General features: G+C 37.5%; 1 protein-coding gene across 1 annotated transcript; it reads left to right on the plus strand.

Annotated features, from left to right (window-relative positions):
* The first annotated feature begins 319 nt into the window (after nucleotides 1–319).
* MMP7 (matrix metallopeptidase 7) lies at nucleotides 320–13,424 on the plus strand. The gene is made up of 6 exons (XM_068556064.1): nucleotides 320–436; nucleotides 2,935–3,161; nucleotides 3,247–3,395; nucleotides 4,762–4,890; nucleotides 10,769–10,930; nucleotides 13,396–13,424. The coding sequence occupies exons 1-6, from the start codon at nucleotides 320–322 to the stop codon at nucleotides 13,422–13,424; spliced, it is 813 nt and encodes a 270-aa protein (XP_068412165.1).
* The last annotated feature ends 320 nt before the right edge of the window (nucleotides 13,425–13,744 follow it).

Genomic DNA, 13,744 nt, shown 5'->3' on the forward strand with positions numbered 1-13,744 from the left:
TGATTCTGGCAAATAAAATGTGTTAAATTTAAATTTTCATGGGTCAAATTTATACAGAAGACAGGTGGGAGAAAAGTCTTTTGAAAGACAAACACTTTGTGTGCTTCTTGCCAATAAGAACGTAATACTTCCTCATTGTCATTAATAAAAGATAATACACACTTTCAAAGTTCTGTAGACACTAAAAAGAAAGAAAACACTCAAATGCGTCACCTATTTCCACATTCAAGTCTGAGAAGCTATATAAATTTCTCCAGCCTCTGGCAGAAAACACCAAACCAACCGTAAGTCCGAGAGCAATCATCTCTGGACAGCAGCTATGCAGCTGGTTGTGCTGGCTGTGCTGTACGCTGTGAGTGTGCTGCCTGGCACCCTGGCCCTGCAGCTTCCCCGGAAGGCAGGAGGCATGAGTGAGCCGCCGTGGGAACAGGCTCAGGTATGTCACTGGCCCACTCACCTGGGCCTCCACAGGCTCACCATCAGCATTAGCAAGTATGTTTTTCAATTTTAATAATTTTTCTGATTATATAGGTAATATACGTTTCAATCAAGTAGTTGTTAGGAGCAAGCTTTGGAGCCTGCCCAAAGTAGATTCAAGTTCCAACTCCTCCACTCAACTGTGTAGATGAACACAGGAATGTTATTAAACTTCTCTGAGCTTCAGTTTTCTAATTTGGAAGCTGGATAACATAATGATATCAACCAAACGGGGGTGTTGTGAAGCACTTAACAGAGTACCTGAGACAGATTCAATAAGTTGAAGTCCTTATTGCTACTATTATGTATTGTAACTTGAGATTTTTCTCATAAAGAGCAAAGTGTTGCCTCTTAAGATGAGGACTGCTTGTGATGGAGAGACTTGAAAAGAAAAAATGAGGGTATAAGCTGCAGTCCTCCCACTGACAAGCCAGTGATGATGGGCAAGGCTTGAACTTCTGACTTTGTTTTCTCATATATCTAATAGAGATAATAATGTTGTGCTTTATACCTCACAGGATTATTCTAGCGAATAAAGGAAGTGGTAACAATACCAACTAACATGTATGTAACAATTACAGATTATAAAGTACTTCATATACATTGTGTCATTGAATCCTTAGCTCTATCCTGGGAAAAAGAAGAAACCAAAGTAAGGTTAATTCACATACTTGCTAATTGTAGAGATAAGAGTCAAGGACAAGTTCTGGTTCTTTCCAATATACTACTTAATAAGTAGCCTAATAATTGTAAGTAATTATTACCTGGTAAAATAATGGGACATCTACTCCTACGTATTGGTTATAAATTTAAGCTTTAAGCATAAGAAAAGTTGTGTTTTATTTCACACTAACTTTGACTTTTTAAAAGTCCATGTAATACATTGGACTGAACCATATGAAATTAGTGATATTTGACAGGTTTCTTTTTCTCCAAAAGAGCAATTTCATATGGGTCCACCTAATGGACTCTGCAGAAGGAGTACACTTGCAAGAGTATTGAGTCCCTTTACCCCTGGTGCATGTTGCCAATAAACCAGAGGGAGGTTCTCTAAGTTTAAAGGAAGGCAGGAAAATTAATCTTAAGGATGCAGAGAGATTTCTTTCAAAGGGTGTCTTTGTAAAGCCTGTAGCTCTGGAAGGGAAAAAAATGAGCTATTTGTTTTCAAATCAGGGATTAATTGCTAATTGTCATAGGTGAACAGTAAGTGTTTGTTGTATTGAATGAAATACAGTCATTGGTAACAGGAAGACAGAGCACAATATTGCTAAGGTTACTTACATAAAGTGCATACTCCTAAGCGATTCTCAGACAAGTAACCATTACCACCTACTCCAAATTAGACTGCAAATGAGTGAGCCAATGTTTAAATCATTTCAACGATATTATCACATATTATATAACACTATACATTTTTCTGATGAAATGGGCTTTGGAATCAGAACACAAGTTCAAATACCAGCTCCTTTGGTTACTCATGGGGTGACCTCGTGCAACTTATTTCACTCTTCTGAGCCATGATTCTTCAAATGTGAAATAGGAAAATAATGCCATACCTTACTTCACAGGGTGGTTATGAGGTTTAATTGAGATAAGTAATGTAAAGCTCCTGGTATAGTCCCTGGCACTAGTAAGTGCTTAATAAAAGTTCTTTGCTGCTGTTGTTATTTCATTCACTTTCTATTTTTTCCTATTTAGGCTGCTGGACTGCCATCCTCATACCCATTCACTGGTGTCCTTTAAGAAATTCCCAGGGACCCAACTGCCCATCGAATACACCTGAGAGACCTGCTTTATCCTGCAGCCTCACAAAGAGGGTTTTACTAAGGATTTAGCCATGGAAAGAGCACTGGCCTGGCAGTCAAGAAACTCAGAGCCAGTTCTGCTACTAACTTAACATGTGACCCCAGGGCAAATCACTTACTTACTAAGAGTTTTGATTTCTTCACCTGGAGAATACATACATTAAACAAAATAATGTCATAATAACCTTTCCCAGGACTAAAATGTTAAGACCTTTAACCTCAGCTGGGACCTGATCTCCAGAGAATTTTAGAAAGGGCTGGGTGACTTTGGATATCCCCATAGGGTCTCTGATGTCAAGAGGAGGTCTCAGCTGTGCCCCTTGAGGGCACACTGGGCACTCTTCCTGATTGGCTATTACACACAAGTCTATGTTTTATAAAGTATACAGTGTGTTTCTCTTCAAAACATTTAATGGGATAAAAGAAAAATGGAGGGACTCTTTTGCTCATGAAATGAAATGGCAGGGCTTCATCATCAATATTAAGTTTTCTTTTCATTAATGCACTCTTGTTTTACTTGGTTACTATGTAAGTATTCTGCCTTCACACTACTATCTGGGTCCACAGGAGTCAGAGGCAAAGATGTGCAGACTTCTGAGCTAAAAGAAGACAATAAACAAGAATTATAGATCAATTACTCTCTTTCCAATAGGACTATCTGAAGAGATTTTATCCATCTGACTCAAAATCCAGGGACCCCAATAGTTTAGAAGTCGAACTCAAGCAGATGCAAAAATTCTTTCGCCTGCCTATAACTGGAACATTAAGCTCCCATATTATAGAAATCATGCAGAAGCCCAGATGTGGAGTGCCAGATGTTGCAGAATATTCCCTATTCCCAGATCGCCCAAAATGGACTTCCAAAGTAGTCACCTACAGGTTAGTTTTGCTTTGGCTCATTTTAGCAAAAACAATAAAGCCTATTTCCTAAAAGGTCAAATATTGTTTTCTTGTTTTCTACCAGGATCGTGTCATATACTCGAGACTTACCACATGTCATAGTGAATCAATTAGTGGCAAAGGCCTTCAACGTGTGGAGCAAAGAGATCCCACTGAGCTTCAAGAGAGTTAGTTGGGGAATTGCTGATATCATGATTGGCTTTGCAAGAGGAGGTAAGGAAGATTCCTGCAGGCTGATCCTGTGTGCTATTTTGCTTGTTGTTTATATCAATGCCCTCCTCTTTCTGGGATTTAAAATCTTTAAAGAGATATAGATAGATGATAGATGATAGATAGATAGATAGATAGATAGATAGATAGATAGATAGATAGATAGATAGATCTCATTAAAGATCAATGTTCTTACACTTTTTCTAGTCCATTAACTTAGAGCCACTTTTTATAGCACAAGATGGCAAACTATGGCCCATGAGCCAAATCTGTAAATAGTTATTAGAACACAGCCATGGTCCTTCATTTACCTATTGTCTATGAGTGCTTTGGGGCTACAATGGCAGACTTTAGCAATTCTGACAGAGGTCTTCAAGCCCACAAATCTGGTCCTTTACAGAAAACGTTTGCCAACCTCTCTTTTGTAACATGAATCATGATATACATATATATGTATATTTATGGGACAGTTTAAAATATATCTAACTAACATCAACATTAAGCCAAAAGAAGAGGTTACAACTTCCAAAGGCCTTAAGTGGTCTCCAAGAAGTGAACAGTCCCTGTGGCTTATTGCCAACACCCTTCATGTAGTAAAAAGTAGAAAATAGAGAACTTTCATATTAAAGGGCTTAAGGAGATATAACCCATATACATGAACTGTTATTAATTGCTGGTGTTTCATGGTGCAAATTGAGAGGAAAATGCTGCTCTTTTTGGCCTGCTTTAATGTTAAACTTCCTGGGTGCTGTGAATTTAGCTGAAATTTGAGCTTCAACCACAATATCAACAAGACTGAAGAAAACCTTACAGAAAAGCACTGACCACGGCACTCCATGTTTTTCAAGAACTGGATAAACTGGATATGGCCTGACACCAATTTGAAAATAAATGTCTCTGCATCACAAATCAAAGCACTACCAAAATCTATTTTAAGACACCTTCAGCACAGTTCTTCAAGAGACTGTCTACTACACCCACAAAGAAAAAGCTGGGTTTTTAAGAAAACGTATACTACATGGTATGCGATTACCTGCTGAATCCAGTACTCAAACTCATTCTCTACTCTGCCACCATCCAGCTAAGGAAAATGATCAAATATAACACTTAGATGCCACCATAAGTAGGATGTGAATGAATTTAAAGTCCATATCAGTAAGCTTTCAACATGTGGTGGTTATCAGGGATGAGCAGTGGTTCTGTGAAAGAAAAAGTCCCTGTGACAAATAAACGCCCAAACCACCCTGCGTATGCAGCTGACTGCTTGGGCTAATCTTTCTAACCTCAATTATCACGCACTGTAAACTAAAAGATGAAATGACTGGAGATAAATTCAGTCACTAAAGGCAACTACCCTTTTTTCTTTCAGCTCATGGGGACCCCAACCCATTTGATGGGCCAGGAAACACACTGGCTCATGCCTTTGCACCTGGGCCAGGCCTGGGAGGAGATGCTCACTTTGATGAGGACGAACGCTGGACTGATGGTAGCAGTATAGGTACAGCATCCCATAGCTCTTCCACTACATAGCCTTCTTAACATCCTGAACTTTTCATATCTTAACTATCTTTAATTTGACAATTGAAAGCAATTAATAATAGTTATTGAGCCCTTGCTAACTGCCACCTCTGTACTTTAAATGCATTATTGCATTTAATATGCTCATAATGCCCCATATGTAGAAGATGGATACTCAGGCTACAGTGTCAAGCAATGTTGGGTTCAATTTGCTGTACCTCTACCAATTACTCACTTTGTGTCTTTGGGCAAGTTATTTAACTTCTCTGAGCCTCAGTTTCCTTATCTATGAAATGGGACTATAAGGATTTAGTAATCCCTCACAGGATTGCTGTTTGAATTAAATGAGATAATGCTAATGCAGTGCTTAGCACAGTGCTTGGAATATATTAATAATTCAATAAATTATAGCTCTTTTGTATATATCTCCAAAATAAGTTTTTTAATAGAAGGAAAAAGAGGAGCAGAGACTATGATATTTGAGAAGTATATACAGTTCTGATATTATTCACTGTTTTCCAGAAAGAACCCACACCATAACCCAGCCCATTGTATTCATCACTTTACAAAGTAGAAGATCATAGACAAAACAGAAAACTAATGAAGAGAAGCTCTAGATAAATAATCCTAATTGGAGACAATGTTTTTCAAAAAGTGGCTACTAACTGGCCCTGAAACAGAAATGAGTACTTGTGTTTGGCAATGGGAATTCACCACTAAAGTGATGCCTTGCCGTGAAAATCTAACCTATTTAAAATTATGACACTGCTTCCGTTTCACATCTTGCATACCTTTCTCATTCTTCCTTCTTCCCACTCAAGGTAAGCTAAAGACAGCTTCCTTCAATCTAATGCACCACAATTGGAACTCTGGCCACTCAAACTCACACACTCACACCTTCCCCCTTATTTGCAAAGCCTTTCTATGAGTCTGAGGGAGAGAGAGCACATACATAATACACTTTAACACATCAAAACCAAATCCCAGCATCGCCTGGAGTTCCTGCCTTATGGCCGTGCTTTCTCAAAGCCAACTTTCTCTCTCCTGCTATTCAAAGTCGCTATCATTTATTGAATAGCCATTATTATTTTCCAGATATTGGGAAACTCATTATGACAAATCGACAAGGTAGGAATTATTATCTCCATTTAACAGATGAGGAACTGAGACTCAGAAATACCCATTAATTTGTCCAAAGTTGTCCAGCTAGTAAGTAGCAGAGCTGGGTTTCAAAACCAGGTATTTATACAATACTTATAAGCCTTTGCTTTCCTCTACTGAATTCTGCTATCTGAGTGATTACATAAGAAGAAAATAGGCAGAAAAACATTATATTAAAAAAAAAAAAAGGTGATGAGATTAAAGCACTACTATTCTTTTTTTTTAAAACTTTATTGAAGTATAGTTGATTTACAGTGTTGTGTTAATTTCTGCTGTACTGCAAAGTCATTCAGTTATACACGTATTCTTTTTCATATACTTTTCCATTATGATTTATCCCAGGATATTGAATAGAGTTCCCTGTGCTTTACCATAGGACCTTGTTGTTTATCCATCCTATATATCATGGTTTGCATCTGCTAATCCCAAACTCCCAATCCTTCCCTCCCACACCCCCACCCCCTTGGCAACCATGAGTCTGCTCTCAATGTCTGTGAGTCTGTTTTTGTTTCATAGATATGTTCATTTGTGTCATATTTTAGATTCCACATATAAGTGATAGCAGATGGTATTTGTCTTTTTCTTATTTCACTTAGTATGATATCTCAGGTCCATCCATGTTGCTGCAAAAGGCATTATTTCATTCTTTTTTATGGCTGAGTAGTATTCCATCATATAAATGTACCACATCTGCGTTTTTTTTTTAACTTCTTTATTGGAGTATAACTGCTTTACAATGGTGTGCTAGTTTCTGCTGTATAACAAAGTGAATCAGCTATATGTATACATATATCCCCATATCCCCCCCCCTCTTGCATCTCCCTCCTACCCTCCCTATCCCACCCCTCTAGGTGGTCACAAAGCACCGAGCTGATCTCCCTGTGCTATGTGGCTGCTTCCCAATAGCTATCTATTTTACATTTGGTAGCGTATATATGTCCATACCACCCTCTCACTTCATCCCAGCTTATCCTTCCCCCTCCCTATGTCCGCAAGTCCATTCTCTATGTCTGCATCTTTATTCCTGTCCTACTCCGAGGTTTTTCAGAACCTTTTTTTTTTTTTTTTTTAGATTCCATATATATGTGTTAGCATACGGTATTTGTTTTTCTCTTTCTGACTTATTTCATTCTGTATGACAGACAATAGGTCCATCCACCTCGCTACAAATAACTCAATTTCGTTTCTTTCTATGGTTGAGTAGTATCCCATTGTATATAAGTGCCACAACTTTTTACCCATTCATCTGTCGATGGACACTTAGGTTGCTTCCATGTCCTGGCTATTGTAAATAGTGCTGCAATGAACATTGGGTACATGACTCTTTTTGAATTATGGCTCTCTCTGGGTATATGCCCAGCATTGGGATTGCTGGGTCGTATGGTAGTTCTATTTTTAGTTGTTTAAGGAACCTCCATAGTGTTCTCTATAGTGGCTGTATCAATTTACATTCCCAAACACAATACAAGAGGGTTCCCTTTTCTCCACACCCTCTCCAGCATTTGTTTGTAGATTTTTTGATGATGGCCATTCTGACTGGTGTGAGGTGATACCGCATTGTAGTTTTGATTTGCATTTCTCTAATGGTTAGTGATGTTGAACATCCTTTCAAGTGTTTGCTGGCAATCTGTATATCTTCTTTGGAGAAATGTCTGTTTAGGTCTTCTGCCCATTTTTGGACTGGGCTGTTTGCTTTTTTGATATTGAGCTGCATGAGCTGCTTGTATATTTTGGAGATTAATCTTTTGTCAGTTGCTTCATTTGCAAATATTTTCTCCCATTCTGAGGGTTGTCTTTTCGTCTTGTTTATGGTTTCCTTTGCTGTGCAAAAGCTTTTAAGTTTCATTAGGTCCCATTTGTTTCTTTTTGTTTTTACTTCCATTCCTCTAGGAGGTGGGTCAAAAAGGATCTTGCTGTGATGTATGCCATAGACTGTTCTGCCTATGTTTTCCTCTAAGAGTTATACAGTGTCTGGCCTTACATTTAGGTCTTTAATCCATTTGGAGTTTATTTTTGTGTATGGTGTTATGGAGTGTTCTAATTTCATTCTTTTACATGTAGCTGTCCAGTTTTCCCAGCACCACTTATTGAAGAGGCTGTCTTTTCTCCACTGTATATTCTTGCCTCCTTTATCAAAGATAAGGTGACCATATGTGTGTGGATTTATCTCTGGGCTTTCTATCCTGTTCCATTGATCTATATTTCTGTTTTTGTGCCAGTACCATATTTTCTTGATTACTGTAGCTTTGTAGTGTAGTCTGAAGTCAGGGAGCCTGATTTCTCCAGCTCCGTTTTTCTTTCTCAATACTGCTTTGGCTATTCAGGGTCTTTTGTGTTTCCATACAAATTGTGAAATTTTTTGTTCTAGTTCTGTAAAAAATGCCATTGGTAATTTGATAGGGATTGCATTGAATCTGTAGATTGCTTTGGGTAGTACAGTCATTTTCACAATGTTGATTCTTCCAATCCAAGAACATGGTATATCCCTCCATCTGTTTGTATCCTCTTTAATTTCTTTCATCAGTGTCTTATAGTTTTCTGCATACAGTCTTTTGTCTCCTTAGGTAGGTTTATGCCTAGATATTTTATTCTTTTTGTGGCAGCAGTAAATGGGAGTGTTTCCTCAATTTCTCTTTCACATTTTTCATCATTAGTGTATAGGAATGCAAGAGATTTCTGTGCATTAATTTTGTATCCTGCTACTTTACCAAATTCATTGATTAGCACTAGTAGTTTTCTGGTAGCATCTTTAGGATTCTCTATGTATAGTATTATGTCATCTGCAAACAGTGACAGTTTTACTTCTTCTTTTCCAATTTGGATTCTTTTTATTTCTTTTTCTTCTCAGATTGCTGTGGCTAAAACTTCCAAAACTATGTTGAATAAGAGTGGTGAGAGTGGGCAACCTTGTCTTGTTCCTGATCTTAGTGGAAATGGTTTCAGTTTTTCACCATTGAGAACGATGTTGGCTGTGGGTTTGTCACATATGCCCTTTATTATGTTGACGTAAGTTCCCTCTATGACTACTTTCTGGAGGGTTTTTATCATAAATGGGTGATGAATTTTGTCAAAAGCTTTTTCTGTATCTATTGAGATGATCATATGGTTTTTATACTTTAGTTTGTTAATATGGTGTATCACATTGATTGATTTGTGTATATTGAAGAATCCTTGCATTCCTGGGATAAACCTCACTTGATCATGGTGTATGATCCTTTTAATGTGCTGTTAGATTCTGTTTGCTAGTATTTTGTTGAAGATTTCTGCATCTCTGTTCATCAGTGATATTGGCCTGTAGTTTTCTTTCTTTGTGATATCTTTGTCTGGTTTTGGTATCAGGGTGATGGTGGCCTCGTAGAATGAGTTTGGGAGTGTTCCTCCCTCTGCTATATTTTGGAAGAGTTTGAGAAGGATAGGTGTTAGCTCTTCTCTACATGTTTGATAGAATTTGCCTGTGAAGCCATCTGGTCCTGGGCTTTTGTTTGTTGGAAGATTTTTAATCACAATTTCAATTTCATTGCTTGTGACTGGTCTGTTTATATTTTCTATTTCTTCCTGGTTCAGTCTCAGAAGGTTGTGATTTTCTAAGAATTTGTCCATTTCTTCCAGGTTGTCCACTGTATTGGGATTGAGTTGCTTGTAGTAATCTCTCATGATTGTTTGTATTTCTGCAGTGTCAGTTGTTACTTCTCCTTTTTCATTGCTAATTCTGTTGATTTGAGTTTTCTCCCCTTTTTTCTTGATGAGTCTGGCTAATGGTTTATCAATTTTGTTTATCTCTCAAGAACCAGCTTTTAGTTTTATTGATCTTTGTTATTGTTTCCTTCATTTCTTTTTCGTTTATTTCTTATCTGATCTTTATGATTTCTTTCCTTCTGCTAACTTTGGGGGTTTTTTTGTTCTTCTTTCTCTAATTGCTTTAGGTGTAAGGTTAGGTTGTTGGTTTGAGATGTTTCTTGTTTCTTGAGGTAGGATTGTATTGCTATAAACTTCCCTCTTAGAACTGCTTTTGCTGCATCCCATAGGTTTTGGGTCATTGTGTTTTCATTGTCATATGTTTCTAGGTATTTTTTGATTTCCTCTTTGATTTCTTCAGTGATCTCTTGGTTATTTAGTAGTGTATTGTTTAGCCTCCATGTGTTTGTATTTTTTACAGATTTTTTCCTGTAATTGATATCTAGTCTCATAATGTTGTGGCTGGAAAAGATACTTGACATGATTTCAATTTTCTTAAATTTACCAAGGCTTGATTTGTGACCCAAGATATGATCTATCCTAGAGAATGTTCCAGGAGCACTTGAGAAGAATGTGTAATCTGCTCTTTTTGGATGGAATGTCCTATAAATATTTATTAAGTCCATCTCGTTTAATGTATCATTTAAAGCTTGTGTTTCCTTATTTATTTTCATTTTGGATGATCTGTCCATTGGTGAAAGTCAGGTGTTAAAGTCCCCTACTATGACTGTGTTACTGTCGATTTCGCCTTTCATGGCTGTTAGCATTTGCCTTATGTATTGAGGAAATCACTATTATTCTGATTCCTCTTCTAAACCTTCCGCCTTTGTGTAGGCCTGGAAACAAATAAGCAAACTATGGAGAATTTAAATAGTTAGGTATTTTATAGTTATTTTATTTTTATTATCTATTTTGATTTTATAGTTATTTTTTACAGTTACTGTATGTCTCTTTGGTTGCAGGAATTAATTTTCTGTATGTTGCGACTCATGAACTTGGCCATTCCTTGGGTCTGGATCATTCATCTGATCCTAATGCTGTGATGTATCCAACTTATGAAGAAGGCGATTCCCAGAATTTCAAACTTGCACAGGATGATATCAATGGAATTCAGAAATTATATGGTAATACTTATGATTTCCGTATTTCCAATATCTCCTTAAGACATTGCCTCCTTTGGGTAGGCTTGAATGAGAAAGGCTGGGAAAGAGGTATTTACTTGGAAAAACACACTGGAACTTTTATATCCAAAAGCCTACTGAGGGGAGAAATTTGAGACATTAGATACTTGAAATTTAATCATGCTATTTTATACTATGAGGATATTGATTTTAAATTTTCAGTAATACAGTATCATTTGGTGAAATCATGAAAATGACACTGTCAAGCGTTTTTTTTAAGCTGCCACTCTCTCTTCTTTCTTGCTTGGTTCAAATACTTTAGGGGAGCCTCCCCCATAGGGACGGACAGAGGAACATAACACCCTTCCCCCGTAGCTTCCCACTCCCAAGGGTTTGGCCCTAGGTGCTTAAAAGTTACCCAGGGCTTCCCTGATGGCGCAGTGGTTGAGAATCTGCCTGCCAATGCAGGGGACATGGGTTTGAGCCCTGGTCTGGGAAGATCCCATGTGCCGCGGAGGAGCTGGGCCCGTGAGCCACAATTACTGAGCCTGCGCGTCTGGAGCCTGTGCTCCACAACATGATAGGCCGCGATAGTGAGAGGCCCACGCACCACGATGAAGAGTGGTCCCCGCTTGCCACAACTAGAGAAAGCCCTCACACAGAAATGAAGACCCAACACAGCCATAAATAAATAAATTAAAAAAAAAAAAAGTTACCCAATTTTTCCTGCCTGTATATATGCATAGGGAAAGGGGTTAACCATAGACAGTGACTTCTTATAATCGCTGGTCATGACGGGTATGAATATACCATGTCCCAATCTACACTTTTTTGTTTTAATCAAGTTCCAAATTCAATTTAAAAGAATAAACTGATTTGTATTTGCTTGATCAACTCAGAAAGAGTAATGTGAGAAAGGAATCAAAGGACAAGGATAAAAAGCCATGTCTCTAGATAAAGATGAGAATAGTAAGAATCAAAGAAGCTAAATAAATCGTCCAAGGACAAGAGGCTGCTGAGTTCTTGAACAAAGATTCCAAGCCAGAGCTGCATGATTTCACATTCTACTTCATATTTCAGCCTATCACTACTTAGTATGCTTCTAAAAGCAATTTGGAAAAGAAAATACATAAGGAATGATATCTTTAAGTACACAGATATAATTAAACCTTTCCGGCAAAATACCAGGATGATAAGAACATACGGCAAAAAGATAACGTAAGAGTCTCTGAATGTTCAGAAGAGCAATGAAAGTGCTTCAACGTAATAAATAATGTAATGTCCTCAGGGGGAAATTACTCCTGTAGGATAATGGATTTAAGCTATCAGTTGAACCTATAACTTACTATCGATCAGCATCTCCCAAATTGTGTTCCCAGAACACTGGTCCTACCAGACAATTCCCCAAAAAAAGATGCTTTGGAGAAACAAGTTCAAAAACCACTACTTACTGTATTTAAGGTGTACAGGATGTTAAAAAGGATCTAACAAACTGTCATTTAACTCAGCTCTTCCCAAATTATAATCCTTTTTGTGGCACACCCATTGAGCCCTCTCAGAGTAGCATTTCAGAGAACACATTTTGGAAAATACCATTAACTGTACCACAAAGTTCTGACTTAAGGAGCTGCTGCTGTCCAAAAAAGTTCACGAAACACTGCAATTGTTGGTAAGGTCAACACCAACAAAACAGAAAATAGTACCTCCCCTTATATAAAACTACGGAACTCACAGAATACTCTATGGCATGTATAACTATCTTTGAACCTTAAGAAAATTAGAAAGGGCCTGAAAAATGTTCTTTGGCAGACTGATTAGATTTAACATAAAGAAGATGGATTAGTGCATTAAATCCTTAAGTATTAGACAGTGAAGTGCCTCTAGTCAAAGTTGGAAAGAGGTAGCTTCTGGACAAATGAAAGTAAGATTTAATTACATAGGTTTTTAATGTAGGTAGTTCATTAATACAAGAAGTGATGTGAGCAGAAAATATAAATTCAAAAGAATGTGATTAAACTCATGGATATAAAATTCCCAATGTTCCTTTCAGAATAATAAAAATAATAGCTAAAATGCATCAAGTTTTTATAGTGTACCAGGCATTTCACGTGCAATAGCTTATTTAATTCAACAATCCAATGAATTGTTACTGTCCTCATTTTACAGGCTGGTAATCTAACATGAAGAGAGGCTAAGTAATAACTTACCCAAGACAAAATGGCTGGTAAAATGACAGAGTGAAAAGACAGGGTGCAAAGATATCTGACCACCCAGGGACTACAGTCCATACAGGGTTGCCTTTTTAGCCTTTGGAGGTTGTTCTTCAGAACCGTTGTCCCAGGCACAGAAACTGGGCTGGGTGAACGATGGACTGTACATACTGTGACATTTCTTGTGTTTTTATAGTCTTAGGATTTTTTAATATGTTTCATACATTGTCAGATTGTTCTTATTTTGTCTCTTCACAGGAAAGAGAAATGATTCAAGAAAAAATTAGAAACTTCAGGGAGAACACACATTCATTCATTGGATTCTATATAGTTGTTCCCAACCAGAATTAAAGAACACTGTTGCTGCACTCCATTTACCCCTTGCTGCCTCCATCCTTGTACTGTGGTTGGTTTTTGTACATCTCTCTCCCCCTCCGGGGATAAATCCTTTTATGACATTACTATGTCTTACTCATCTATGACTCTCCTCAAGCAACATGCACTTGGCAGATGTCAATAAATGTTAAATACATAGATAAATAAAATTTTTATTCCATGGTAAAATGATTTCTATTTGGAAGTACTGTTTCTGTGGCAAGAGAAGATA

The sequence above is a fragment of the Eschrichtius robustus genome, chromosome 11 (genome assembly GCF_028021215.1).
Source record: "Eschrichtius robustus isolate mEscRob2 chromosome 11, mEscRob2.pri, whole genome shotgun sequence".
Lineage (NCBI taxonomy): Eukaryota > Metazoa > Chordata > Mammalia > Artiodactyla > Eschrichtiidae > Eschrichtius > Eschrichtius robustus.

Excerpts from the sequence above, each read along its gene's own strand:
- MMP7 (XM_068556064.1), top strand. The coding sequence starts at position 320 with ATGCAGCTGGTTGTGCTGGCTGTGCTGTACGCTGTGAGTGTGCTGCCT. Across the intron at positions 3,396-4,761 it reads GATTGGCTTTGCAAGAGGAG|CTCATGGGGACCCCAACCCA; the intron begins GTAAGGAAGATT and ends TTTTTCTTTCAG. Across the intron at positions 10,931-13,395 it reads TGGAATTCAGAAATTATATG|GAAAGAGAAATGATTCAAGA; the intron begins GTAATACTTATG and ends GTCTCTTCACAG.